Genomic DNA, 14,008 nt, shown 5'->3' on the forward strand with positions numbered 1-14,008 from the left:
TTGTAGTAGAATTTAAATTCCAGAATCGTGATGCCTCCAGCTTTGCTTTTCTTTTTCGGGATTGCTTTAGCTATTTGAGCTCTTTTGTGGTTCCATACAAATTTTAGGATTGTTTGTTCTAGCTCTGTGAAAAATGCTGGAGGTATTTTGATAGGAGTTGAATTGAATGTATAGATTGCTTGGGACAGTATAGACATTTTAACAGTCTTCTTCCAATCTATGAGCATGGAATGTTTTTTCCATTTCTTTGTGTCCTCTTCAATTTCTTTCATAGTTTTCAGAGTACAGATCTTTTACCTCTTGGGTTAGGTTTATTCCTAGGTATCTTACATTTTTTGGTGCAGTTGTAAATGGGATCAATCCCTTGATTTCTTTTTCTCCTGCTTCATTATTTTGGTGAATGGAAATGCAAAAAATTTCTGTACATTGATTTTATATTCTGCAACTTCGCTGAATTCATTTTCAATTTTTTGGTGGTCTTTTGGGTTTTCTACATAGAGTATCGTGTTGGATGCAAATAGTGAAAGTTTGACTTCTTCCGATTTGGATGCCTTTTCTTTCTTTTTGTCTGATTGCTGGGGCTAAGACTTCCAGTACCATGTTAAATAGTAATGAAGAGAGTGGACATCCCTGTCTTGTTCAGGACTATAGAGGAAAAGCTCTCAGTTTTTCCCCATTGAGGATATTAGCTGTGGGTCTTTCATATATGGCCTTTATGATTTGAGATATGTTCCATCTATACCTACTTTGTTAAGGGTTTTTATCAAGAATGGATGCTGTATTTTGTCAAATGCTTTTTCTGCATCTATTGAGAGGATCATATGATTCTTATCCTTCCTTTTATTAACGTGGTGTATCACCTTGATTGGTTTTTTAATATTGAACCACTCCTGCAGCCCAGGAATAAATCCCACTTGATCATGGATTTCAGTTTTTGCAATGTTGAATTTCTCTTGTTGGGATTTTTTGCATCCATGTTCATGAGGGATATTGGCCTGTAATTCTCCTTTTTAGTGGGGCCTTTGGTTTTGGAATCGAGGTAATGCTAGACTCATAGAATGAGTTTGGAAGTTTTCCTTCCATTTCTTTTTTTTTTGGAACAGAAATTTGTGAGAATAGGTATTAACTCTTTTTTTTTTTAAGATTTTATTTATTTATTTGACAGAGAGACAGCGAGAGAGGGAACACAAGCAGGGGGAGTGGGAGAGAGAGAAGCAGGCTTCCCGCCGAGCAGGGAGCCCGATGCGCGGCTCCATCCCAGGACCCTGGGATCATGACCTGAGCCGAAGGCAGACACTTAATGACTGAGCCATCCAGGTGCCCCGTATTAACTCTTCTTTAAATGGTCTGGTGGAATTCCCTTGGGAAGCCATCTGGCCCTGGGCTTTTGTTTGTTGGGAGATTTTTGATTACTGATTCAATTTCCTTGCTGGTTATGGGTCTGTTCAAATTCTCTATTTCTTCCTCTTTCAGTTTTGGTAGTTTGTATGTTTCTAGGAATTTGTCCTTTTCTTTGACTGCCTTGTTTGATGGCATATAATTTTTCATAATATTCTCTTATAATTGTATGTGCTGTCAGTTGTGATCTCTCCTGTTTCATTTGTGATTTTATTATTTGGGTCCTTTTCTCTTTTCTTTTTGTAAGTCTGGCCTAGCAGTTTATGAATTTATTAATTCTTTCAAAGAACCAGCTCTTAGTTTCGTTGATCTGTTCTACTGGGGTTTTTTGTTTGCTTGTTTCTGTATTGTTTATTTCTGCTCTAATTTTTATTATTTTCCTTCTGCTGGCTTTAGGCTTTATTTGCTGTTCCTTTTCTGGCTCTTTTAGGTATAAGGTTAGGTTGTGTATCTGAGACTTTTCTTGCTTTTTGAGGTAGGCCTATATTGCAAGGACCTCTTAGGTCCTCTTTGGATCACCTTTGCTGCATCCTAAAGGTTTTGGACTGTTATGTTTTCATTTTCATTTCATTTCATTGAAGTTTTTTAATTTCCTCTTTAATTTTCTAGTTAACCCATTCATTCTTTTGTTGGATATTCTTCAACCTCCATGTATTTGTGATCTTTCCAAATTTTTTCTTGTGGTTGACTTCAAGTTTCATAGCACTGTGGTCTGAAAATATGCATGGTATGATCCCAGTCTTTTTGTAACAGTTGAGGCCTGATTTGTGACCCAGTATGTGATATTTTCTGAAGAATGTTCCATGTGCACTTCAATGTGTATTCTGCTGCTTTAGGATGAAATGCTCTGAATGTGTCTGTTAAGTCCATCTGGTCCAGTATGTCATTCAAAGCCTTTGTTTCCTTGTTGATCTTCTGCTTAGATGATCTGTCCCTTTGTAAGTGGGGTGTTAAAGTCCCCTACTATTATTGTAATATCAATGAGTTTCTTTAAGTTTGTTATTGATTTATATATTTGGGTATTCCCAAGTTGGGGGCAGAAATATTTACAATGTTAGATCTTCTTGATGAATAGACCCCTTAATTATGATATAATGCCCTTCATCTCTTATTACAGTCTTTGGTTCAAAATCTAGTTTGTCTGATATAAATATGGCTACTCCAGCTTTTTTTTTTTTTTTTTTTTTTTTGGTGTCCATTAGCATGATAGATGGTTCTCCATCCCCTCACTTTCAATCTGCAGCTGTCTTAGGTCTAAAATGAGTGTCTTGTAGGCAGCATATAGATGGATCTTACTTTTTTATCCATTCTGCTACGCTATGTCTTTTGATTGAAGCATTTAGTCCATTTACATTCAGAGTGATTATTGATAGATAGGAATTTAGGTGCCATTGGGTTACCTGTAAAGTTGGTGTTCTGGTGATGTTCTCTGTTCCTTTGTAGACTTTGTTGTTCTTGGTCTTTTATTCCCCATTCAAAGAGTCCTCTTTAATATCTCTTGCAGGATTGGTTTAGTGGTCACGAACTCTTTTCGTTTTTGTCTGTCGGGGAAATTGTTTATCTCTCCTTCTATTGTGAATGACAGCCTTGCTGGATAAAGTATTCTTTTTTTTTTTTTTAAAGATTTTATTTATTTATTTATTTGAGAGAGAGAATGAGATAGAGCATGAGAGTGGGGAGGGTCAGGGGGAGAAGCAGACTCCCTGCTGAGCAGAGAGCCCGATGTGGGACTCGATCCTAGGACTCCAGGATCATGACCTGAGCCGAAGGCAGTCGCTTAACCAACTGAGCCACCCAGGCGCCCTGGATAAAGTATTCTTGACTGCATTTTTTCCCATTCAGCATGTTGAATATATCCTGCCATTCTCTTCTGGCCTGCTAAATTTCTGTGGACAGGTCACTGCAAACCTGATCTGCTGCGACCCTGTCTGTCTTCCCTTGTAGGTTAAGGACTTTTTTTCCTTTGCTGCTTTTAGGATTCTTTCCTTGTCTGTGTTTTTTGTGAATTTGACTATGATATGCCTTAGTAATGGCTGGCTTTTGTTGAATTTAATGGGAGTTCTCTGTGTTTCTTGGATTTCAATGTCTGTTTTCTTCCCCCAGATTAAGGAAGTTTTCAGCTGTAATTTGCTCAAATAAAACCTTCTGCCCCTTTTTCTTTCTTCTTCTTCTGGGACTCCTGTGATCAAATGTTAGTATGTTTTAAGGGGCCACTGAGTACCCTAACTTTACATTTGTGATCCAATACCTTTATTTCCCTCTTCAGCTTCATTATTTTCCATAATTTTATCTTCTGTGTCTGTATCCTCTGCTTCGTCCATCCTTGTTATCATTGCATCCAGTCGGTTTTGCCTCTTGGTTATAGCATTTTTTATTTTGGCCTGACAAGTTTTTAGTTCTTTTATCTCTGCAGTAAGGGATTCTCTAGTATCTTCTATGCTTTTCTCAAGCCCAGCTAGTATCCTTATAATTGTTGTTTCAAATTGTTATTGTTGTTGTTGTTGTTTTAAATTCTTATTCAGGCATCTTATTTATATCTGTATTGATTAAGTCACTGGCTGTTAACTTCTTCCTGTTCTTTCTTTTGGGGTGAATTCCTCTGTCTTGTCATTTTGTCTAGGTCACTGTTTTTTGAGGGTGATTTAGTTATACTCCTGCTCCTGAGAGTAATGGCTATATTAAGAAGAGGTTTAAAAAAAAAGAGGTCCTATACTGTCTTGGGCCTGGTGATTCAGGAGGTGTTTCAGAGTGTGCACTCTGCTGTTTTGTTTTGGCTGCTCCTTCCCTCAGGTCAGTCCTCTGCAGAGGTTCTCCTTGCCTGCAGTGGGTGGTGTTTGGACCTTGTCCACTATATGGCAGGTTTTAACTAGGTGTGTCTTGGTCTGCTTGTTTAAAGAAGCTAGATCCAAGAGGAAGGAAGGGAGGGAGGGAGGGAGGAGAGAGAGAGAGAGAGAGGGAAGGAAGGAAAGGAAGGAAAGGAAAGGGAAGGAAAGGAAAGGGGAAGGGAAGGGAAGGGAAAGGAAAGGAAAGGAAAAAAGAAAGAAATGAGATCCTAGATCCTACTTCCCCTAGAGCTGAAGCTTTGCAGCACTCTATGATCAGGACACTTGGTGCATGTGAGGGGTTTGTTCTGGTCTTCTGGAGGGATGCACCTGCAGGGTACCGGCGGGGCAGGCAGGCGGGAGGGGTTGGTGTAAGCAGCTCCAGCCTCCATTATGGGGGCAGGGAGGTGCTGTGTTGCTCAGTGCTGATGGGTGTGGGGGAAATGGTGTTGCCCTGCTCTCCTCCCCGGACTGGGGAGTTCGTGCCTGCCAATCTTCAGGAAGCCCTCTCAGAAGAGTAAACAATCACCCCTCTTGTGTCCCCAGCTTCTGTCAGGTCTCTGCCAGGTGGCACAGTACACCTGTGTTTTATCTCAGGCACGAGGCTGGGTTTCAAAACTCCCAATTTTATGTACTCTTGCTGATCCTCTAGGGGAGAGTCTCGCCACACTGTGGTCAGTGCCAGTTTGTCCCAGAAACGCAGTCGCACAACTGCACAGTGGTTCAGAGTTTATGGTAAAGTGCAGCAAAAAGCAGCACCAAGGTTTGCTGCCCTCAGCCAGTGTCTGTATTCCCATGCTACTGAACAGAGATGCACATTGGTGCTGCCAGTTCTTTTGTCCCCGAGAGCGGCCATCCACCATTCCCAAATGTACTCCAGAAAGGGGAACTGTTTTTCCCTGTGTGACCCAGGGGATCCTCAGACCACACTGCCCGCTCCCGGGTCTCTGCATTCCTTCCCCACCAGAGCACCGCTGAGCCTGCCAGGCACAACCCCGACAATGGCACGGACTTGTAAAACTTAAGACTTTGAGCTCTGCTGCTTATAAAAATTTGCCATAGTCAGCCCCTCTCTTTTTCCCAGTCACTGGTTTTGGGGAAGATTTTTTTCTTGTGCAGTCCCCTGCCTGCTGCTTCTCTTTCTCTCTCTCTCTCTCTCTCTCTCTCTCTCTCTCTCTCTCTCTCACTCCTCTCTCCATGATCCGGTCTTCTGCCCCTCCACAGCACCCACATCTGTTCTCTCCCCAAATCAACTCTCCACAGCTCCTACCTTCCACAAGGTGGCCGTTTTTCTACCCGTAGACATGAAGCTTTGTTCTCTCAGTCCTCAGATTGATTTCTTGGGTGTTTAGAATGATTTGATATTTATCTAGCTGTATTGGAAAGACGAGGCAAGCTTAGGGCCCCCTACTCTTCCACCATCTTAATTCCTCTCTGCACCCACTGTGTGGACACCTTTCTGTTTTAAAGTGGTATGCAGGTACATAACTTAAGTTTGGCACATAACCTTATTACACAAATTCCATATTGGTGGAATCTGAATATGGTTACATTTGGTCAAGTAAAAAGCAGTATAATTTCATAAACTGCCACAAACTGAAGTGTAGTACATAATGTAAATCCTCTGGAAATGCTTGTTTATCAGACCGTGAAATGTTCCTTTTTTTACCCCAGAGGAGAAGAAACAAGTGTCACTTTAAATGATCTCAAACCAGCTACAGATTACCATGCAAGGTAAGGAGTTCCTACATGTTGCCTTAATATGATCGAGTAGAGCATAGGTGGTTTTTTTTAATAATTTCATTAATAGCCTGGAATATAATTTTAAAAACATGAATTTGTGGACTTTGGTTTTTCTTTTGGTACAATTACCAACACATTCCCCCAAAAAAACAAAAATGTTTAACTAAAATGTTATGTTGAAGGGTCAATCATCCTGTTTGTAGGACCTTGGGATTGGAATGAATATACAGATAATAAGTATAATGTCTGCATATCTAATTTAGCACATGGAAAACTCCCTGCTTTTGAAATTTTCCCAGAACAGAAGCATTAATAATAGTTGGTTTGTACTTAATGTATTTTTACTACATCATGTTCTAGAAAGAGTTTGGGATATTAAATTAAAAATTTCACAGCACTTAGGGGTGCCTGGCTGGCTCAGTCAATAGAGCATGCAACTCTTGATCTTGGGGTTATGAGTTTAAGCCCCACGTTGGGTGTAGAGATTACTTAAAAATAAAATCTTAAAAAAAATTCACAACATTTAACTGAGAGGTAACTTAGATACTGTTTTATTCTGCAAGTTCTATTATAATTTACCAGCATTTTACATACTAAAGCCTCCCCAGCTGGGACTCATTAATCTATATTTGGTTAGTCACCTCGATTTGTGGTTGGGATTAATCCTATTAAACTATTAAGTCTTCAATTACACTTTCTGTGGATGAAGCCGAAGTATTGTCCAACTTAGCACTATTCAAACTGTGGACTGCAACCATTATTAAATCATGAAATTTTATGAGTTATATTCAGCATTTTTTAAATTAAATAATCAAATGGCATAGAAGGTATCTGTATATTACCTTTAGGGATATTGTTTCAGGACACTTGTCTTTCTTTTGTGTGTGTGTGTGTGTGTGTGTGTGTGTGTGTGTGTGAGCAAGTACATATCACACAGACAGTTGTCACAACCTAAGATGTATTTTTTACTTTGTGTTATAGTCAAAAAAAAAAGGATGAAAGCTGCTGGTCTAGCCTATATTTCTTTTTTTAAGAGCCATCCTTTACTTTGATGTGCATATTTTTTTTTCTTTTAAAGACTTTATTTTTAAGTAATCTCTACACACAACATGGGGCTTGAAATCCCAACCTAGAGATCAAGAGTCACATATTCTACCAACTGAGTTAGCCAGGTGCCCACCCTTGTTTTCTTGATAGAACATTTGGAGGGCACCTTACTGATTTGCCAAGTACTTAAAGGCTGATGGCTGTTGGAGGTAGGATACAACGATTCTGCTGATTAAAACTATTTATTTTATGGCCATAGAGTCCAGGCAGAATACAATTCCATGAGGGGCACTCCTTCAGAAGCTGAAAGCTTTACCACCTTAAGCTGTGAACCTGACATACCTAATCCACCCAGGATAGCCAATCGGACCAAAAATTCACTCACTTTGCAATGGAAGGTAAGAATATTCTTTAGAGTATTTTCCAACTGGATATTTACTCCCTCCTCCCCCCACTAGTATTAAATTTCAGTTGTTCTTGTTTGGAGACAAAAAAGAACTTTAAGCTAACTTGTTCTTCTTCTTTACATATATTAAATCTTGAAATAATATTCTTAGTGATTTTTCTTACTATATGTAAATATAGCAGAGAAGACTGATATATAATTAGCAGTCCTTATTATACTGGACATGGGATAACAGAGTCTCAGCAGTGCTTCTCAAGTTCATTACAATGCCTTTGTATCCTGAATTTTATCATAAAATGGGGTTCATAATAACTAGACTCATAGTTTTAGAAATATAAATATGATATCTTAAAGCAATATTCCATTAAATACTCTTTTAATAGAATAATATATATGCTAATATGTAAATGTTTGTGCCCAGCTGCACAAGAAGATACAATAAAATGGACAGGCACCACAGATAGAATTGATAATTCAGATAGCACAGACAGCATTGTCATTGGAGACATGAATTACTGAAATGATACATGAATCTTGGTAAATTTCTGAACAAATTAAGTACAGTCTTTCTCAAATTGCAGAGTATTTACATTTTGGAAAAATCCAGTAACTTAAAACTATAGAAAAAATACCTTGTAAAATGGAATTAGGTTCTAGGCTCTGATAATTATAAACAGATATTTCACCTACATGAATGTCCAGGAGGACATTCAAAAGTCCTAGAGAAAGAGAAGAATTCTTCTTTGTATTGATTGTCCCACACTGTGCAAAATTGTTAGCATCCTTGATCCCCACCCATAAAAGTCAGCTTTTCCTCCCCCTGCCATTATTGTGATGGTCAGAAACACCCCCAACAAAATTTCTGAACAGCCCCTAGAAGGGAGTACTACCCCTCCTAGCAACCGTTAATTTGTAGTAAGAAAATAACTACTAGTCTTGATTTAATTATCTACTCTTACGCCAAGAGCAAAACTCAGGCCCTAGCTTTCTTTCTGAAAGCTGGTTTGGGACTTATTAGTCCCTAGTTCTTCTGAGGATATTAGATGCTTTATGCAGTTAAAAAGTACTGTTAGCACATGTAAATCAGACAAGTATGTACATATATACATTTTTGTATGTGATAAGTATGACTAATTTTATTTCATGTCGCTTAGAGTAGCATTTTATTGGTCAGGCAGTTAAAGTAGCAGCCTGGTGCCCTTCATGTAGTTGAGATTTCAACAGGGTGTACTGCTCTTTGAAGATAAAATAACATTGAATTTTGAAATTTGTCTTTAACAATATCCCAACAAGTCTGTAAGATACAAACAGTGCCGTTAGGCCCTAGGTCTCTTAGTTGCCTACACAGGTTACCCAGGCTTATGCTCTTCTAGAAATGGTCCTGTATATGCAGAGTAATAGCATGGTTGGGGAAAGAGATAATCATTTTTACTGTTACTGGGGATAGTATTATGTATCTCAGAGTTGTGGGGAGGATTATCAGATAATATCTGTGTAGCCCATAGCACAATACCTGGAACATAATAAGCATGATAACTGTTGTTGCTATTTAGTGTTAAAATTGAAGAAAACTGGCTTAATGTAGTTTATGACTTAAATATCAGATCCTTTGACCCTACTGCCTCATATAATCTGAAAGTATTACTTGGGGGTTAACATGGCATGAGAATCATAGCGTGGGTGGCAAGTGGGGTAGCAGTTGAGAGAAGTATTTTATCAACTGACATTGTTCAGAGTTGCCAGTGCACCGTGATGATAAAAAGCTAACTGAAGTTGGTCTTTTACCCTCTTATAATTACTAGTATCCACCAGACCTCTTGTTGCTCAGCTTCTGGAATACTGCTGGGTAGGAACACTGGTTTTGTGTCAGAGCAAATTCAGCTCTGCTCCACTCTTAATGACTGATGTGGGGCAACTTACTTGGGTTCCTTAAAGCCTCCATTTCCTCTTTTGTATAGTTTGGATAATAGTACTACAAAGAGTTGATTTGAGGATTAAATGAGATAAGGTAAAAAACACTTTACACATAATAGTTTCCCCTCTAACTTGGAGAAATGGTCACAGGTTGTTGAAGGTATCACCATAGCCATGCTTCTTCCAGGGAGTTGAGGAGAATCCATTTCCTTGACTTGAAAAGCCTCACAAAATAAAGTAGAAAAAATTAAGCAAAATAAATGTGCGACCTTAGCAACTAGACTAGAGCAATCTGAAGGCATTAATTATGGGGAAATGTATTTTTATACCACACACTTTTTGCTGAGATTTGCAATCCTCTCCACCTTGGGATTCTCTTCCTTTGCTGTTTGAGTTGAATTTCCCAAGGTTTCTTTTTCTGCCCCATCCATACTGTCATCACTTTTAACTGCCACGCCTGTAACTTACAGAGCAGATTCTGGTCATGTTCACCAGTTAAAAATTACAATTTTTAAGTACATCTGTGTTAATGTTCAACAAATCATTTGGACCTCCATGGTATAAAAGATTCTTTATTAAAAACTTGACCATTCTTGATTGCTCTTAACATGGTTGGCAATAGGGGTGCCTGGGTGGCTCAGTCGGTTAAGTGTCTGCTTCGGCTCAGGTCATGATCCTGGAGTCTGGGAATTGAGTCCCCACATCAGGCTCCCTGCTCAGCGGGGAATCTGCTTCTCCCTCTCCTCTGCCCCTCCCCCCACTCATGCTCGCTCACTCTCTCTCTTTCACTCCCTCTCTCAAATAAATAAATAAATCTTAAAAAAAAAAACAAAAAACCATGGTTGGCAATATTATATAAAAACCAGTAGAGTCCAGAGAATTATAGGAATTCTCTGGAGAATAATTTTAAAAGTTAAGATTATTTAATTTTGATAAAAGGAGACTTAGAGTCAGTTGTCTTCAAATGGATGAAGCTATTATAAGGGGAGTAGAGATCCATTGTTCTGCATCGAAAGTGAGGACTAAAGAGGAAACAAGTTGAAATGGTAGAAAATTCAAGTAGAAATAAGGTAGAAATTCTTGACTTCTGGAGTGATTAAATACTAGAATAAAATGCTAAGGGAGACTGAAATTTTCACCACTGAAGATTAACAGATTGTTGAATGAGCAATCTTAGGTAATGGGGACATTGTATCTAGAAGCAAAGATCCAGACAGTGTGACCTCTTGAAGTTCCTCTAAGCATCCTGGTTCTTTCATTCTCTAGTGTATCATACAGTATTACTTTTAGATTATAAGGTGAATTTTAATGAAAATGACAGGATCGATCCTAGGAACTTAAAGCTGATAAAACCTTCCGACAAAAGGCAAAGTGATTTTTTTAATGGATTATGAAAGTTAAGATCGTTCTTGCTACAAGAGATTGTTCAGTGTTCAGAAAAACTTGAACAGACTTGCTTTGTTTTCTTTCCTTGCATTTAAAAGGATTGTGGGGTTATATAATATATATATATATATATATCTGTATTCTCTGTGCAGTTTTTCCAGAGTTAAGTTACAGAGAACATCTGCAACACAATTGATTCCTCAGATTTGATCCTCACACAGTATCTCTTACAAAAGTACTAATTTGTACTTTTTTTTTTTTTTTTGGGTATTTCTTTTAGGCACCTAGTGACAATGGTTCTAAAATCCAAAGCTTTATTTTAGAATGGGATGAGGTAAGTAAATTGAATCTTTTAAATTAGGAGAAAATCACGTGTATATATCCTCAAGCAGAAATAATTTGTTTTAATAGTATTTTCCTCTTTAAAAACATTATGAATGATTTGGTGGTGCATGAGTGAATTAATGGTGTTCTTAGAAAACATTACAGACTGGACCTCCCTATGTTTTGTTTGTTTTTTGTTTTTGACTTAAACCCCTCAAAGCTTTCACTTGGGTAATTACCTTGATGAAGGAATTTTTTTTTCACATCAGTCTTAAAAGCAGGTGTAACTTTTTACTATGGCTACTCTAACAAATTTCCACAACCTAATGGTTTAAAACAACACACACTCTCCTATAATTCCGGAAGCCAGAAATCCAATATGGCTCTCACTGGGCCAAAATCAGGGTGTCATTATAGCCATGCTGCTTCCAGGGACTCTAAAGGAGAATCCATTCTCCTGACTTTTCCAGCTTCTGGAGGCTCTCGTCATTACCAGGTCATTACCATGAATCCATGGCTGCATCAGATGGCCTTTTCTACCCCTGCTGCCATTATCACGTGGCCTTTTTCCCCTTGTCTTCATGTCTTTTTCCCTCTAAAAAGGACATTTGTAATTCCATTTAAGGTCCACTTAGATAATCCAGGATAATCTCTCCATCTAAAGAGCTTTAACTTAATAACATCTGTACAGTCCCTGAGTAGAGTAACATTCATAGGTTCCAGGGTTTAGGACTTGGATATCTTTGGGGGCCATTATTCAGCCTACCACAGCAAGCATACTGAGCTTTATTATTTAGTATTTTGTTTTCTGTCATTTATTATGTTCTCTCTTGCCATACTGCTTATACCACAGCTAAGAGGAGTGGCCAGAGGGAGTAGAAGAAATTCCATTGATAATTTGGGAATTCAGCAGTATATACGCATACCTTGGAGATACTGCAAGTTCAGTTCCAGGCAACCACAATAAAGCAGATATCTCAAAGCAAGTCATAGGAATTTTTTGGTTTCCCAGTGCACATAAAAGTTATATATCACACTGTATTTGTAGTCTCTTAAAAGTACAATGGCATTGTTTTTTTAAAAAAAAAAAACAATGTACATACCGTAATTTAAAAATACTTTATTGCTAAAAAATGCTAACCATCATCTGAGTTTTCAGTGAGTCATAATCTTTTTGCTGATGGAGGGTCTTACCTTGATGATGATGGCTGCAGGCTGATCAGGGTAGTGCTTGCTGAAGGTTGGGGTGACTTTGTCAGTTTCTTAAAAAAAAAAGACAGTGATGAAGTTTGCTGCATCAGTTGACTCTTCCTTTCATGAACCATTTCTCTGTAACATGAGATGCTGTTTGATAGCATTTTACCAACACTAAAACTTCTATCACAACTGGAGTCGGTCCCCTCAAACCCTGCTGCTGCTTTATCAATTAAGTTTATATAAAATTCTAAATCCTTTGTTGTCATTTCAACAATCTTCACATCATCTTCACCAGGAGTAGATTCTGTATCAAGAAACCACTTTCTTTGCTCATCCATAAGAAGCAACTCTTCCTTCATCCACTTAAGTTTTATCATGAGATTGCAGCAATTCAGTCACATCTCCAGGCTCTACTTCTAATTCTAGTTCCCTTGCTGTTTCCACCGCATCTGCTGTTATTCCCTCTACTGAAGTCTTGGAACCCTGGAAGTCATCCACGAGGGTTGGAATCAACTTCTGCCAAACTCCTATTAATGTCGATATTTTGGCCTCTTCCATGAATCACCGTAACAATATAATAATGATGAAAAAGTTTGAAATATTACAAGAACTACCAAAACGTGACACAGAGTCACAAAGTGAGCATATGCTATTGCAGAAATGGCACCAGTAGACCTGCTTGATGCAGGGTTGCCACAAACCAGACTTTGTAAAAAACACTATCTTTGGAGCACAGTAAATTGAAGTGCAATGAAACAAGGTATGCCTGTATTAAGAGAGTAATGAGGCACAAACAAGTAGGTTTTATGCCGGAGGTTTTAAGAGGATTTAGAACGAGGAAATCTGTCATAGTAATTTAGACGAAAAAACATGTTGATAAATTATGAAAAGATATTTGATAAAATTTAGCACTTAGTTAAAGCTCAAATTAGGGATAGGAAGATAATTCCTTATCTGATAGTTATTTTTGTATTAAGTGAAGTACCATCACTAAACAATAAAAGCATTTCTAGTCAAAGCAGAAACAAGTCAATGTTGTCAGTTATTCCCACCTGTATTTAACATTAATGCAGTATGACTTGGAACTAAGACAAGAGGTACAGCCAAATAGTGGCTGAGCTGGGGGGCAAAATTATCATTATTTAGCGATGATACAACTTTCTATTTAGACAACTCAGTAGAATCAACTGTGAACACCATTAGAGCAGGAAAGTGTAGTAAAGCAGCCAGATACAGACTGAAGGTTTTCTTTGAAGCAGAAGTCACCCTAAAACCATAATTTACCTCTACGAACATAATAAAGAAAAGTTTGGATGGAGAATAAGAAACTTGTCCATTTTATGTAGCATCCTAAATTTCTAAAACTCTTTAGGTGTCCTGAGCTGCAGACTTTTCTCTCTCCCTTTCTTTTGCCTGCAATTGGGTTTTTCTCTCTGCTTATTTTCCTTCAGTGTTAAACCTAGGCAGTTGTGGTTCCAAAATCTTTATTTTATAGGTAAGCAGCTGTTAAGGTGGAGGTTTTGGGATCAGTTAGGGACCTCTTCTTAAAACTGTTTGTGTAGAACTTTTCATAGATTGAGAAACACTGCCAGTTGTATATATCAAAGATCACCCTATTTCCACTACTACCACTCCCCGCCCATAGAGATTGTGGGGTCCATACCTGGAAAGAGTTTATTTTACTAAAGCCAGAGATTTACCATCAGTTAAAACAGGGTACTTAGTTTAAGAAGGTATACAAAAACACCTACTTTGTAAATTCTGCATTTAA

General features: G+C 38.2%; 1 protein-coding gene across 4 annotated transcripts in view; it reads left to right on the top strand.

Moving 5' to 3' along the window:
* FNDC3A (fibronectin type III domain containing 3A) overlaps positions 1 to 14,008 on the top strand; it is a 158,333-nt gene that overhangs the window by 112,387 nt on the left and 31,938 nt on the right. For 3 of the 4 annotated variants that reach the window (XM_035003411.1, XM_035003412.1, XM_035003414.1), the window contains 3 exons: positions 5,895 to 5,954; positions 7,270 to 7,408; positions 10,997 to 11,050. In XM_035003411.1, the coding sequence (XP_034859302.1) occupies positions 5,895 to 5,954; positions 7,270 to 7,408; positions 10,997 to 11,050 (253 nt within the window). The remainder of the gene's footprint in view (positions 1 to 5,894; positions 5,955 to 7,269; positions 7,409 to 10,996; positions 11,051 to 14,008) is intronic. The other variant, XM_035003413.1, reaches the window with a different exon arrangement.

This window comes from Mirounga leonina, unplaced genomic scaffold (assembly GCF_011800145.1).
Source record: "Mirounga leonina isolate KUSES-001 unplaced genomic scaffold, KU_Mleo_1.0 Mir_127, whole genome shotgun sequence".
Classification (NCBI taxonomy): Eukaryota; Metazoa; Chordata; class Mammalia; order Carnivora; family Phocidae; genus Mirounga; species Mirounga leonina.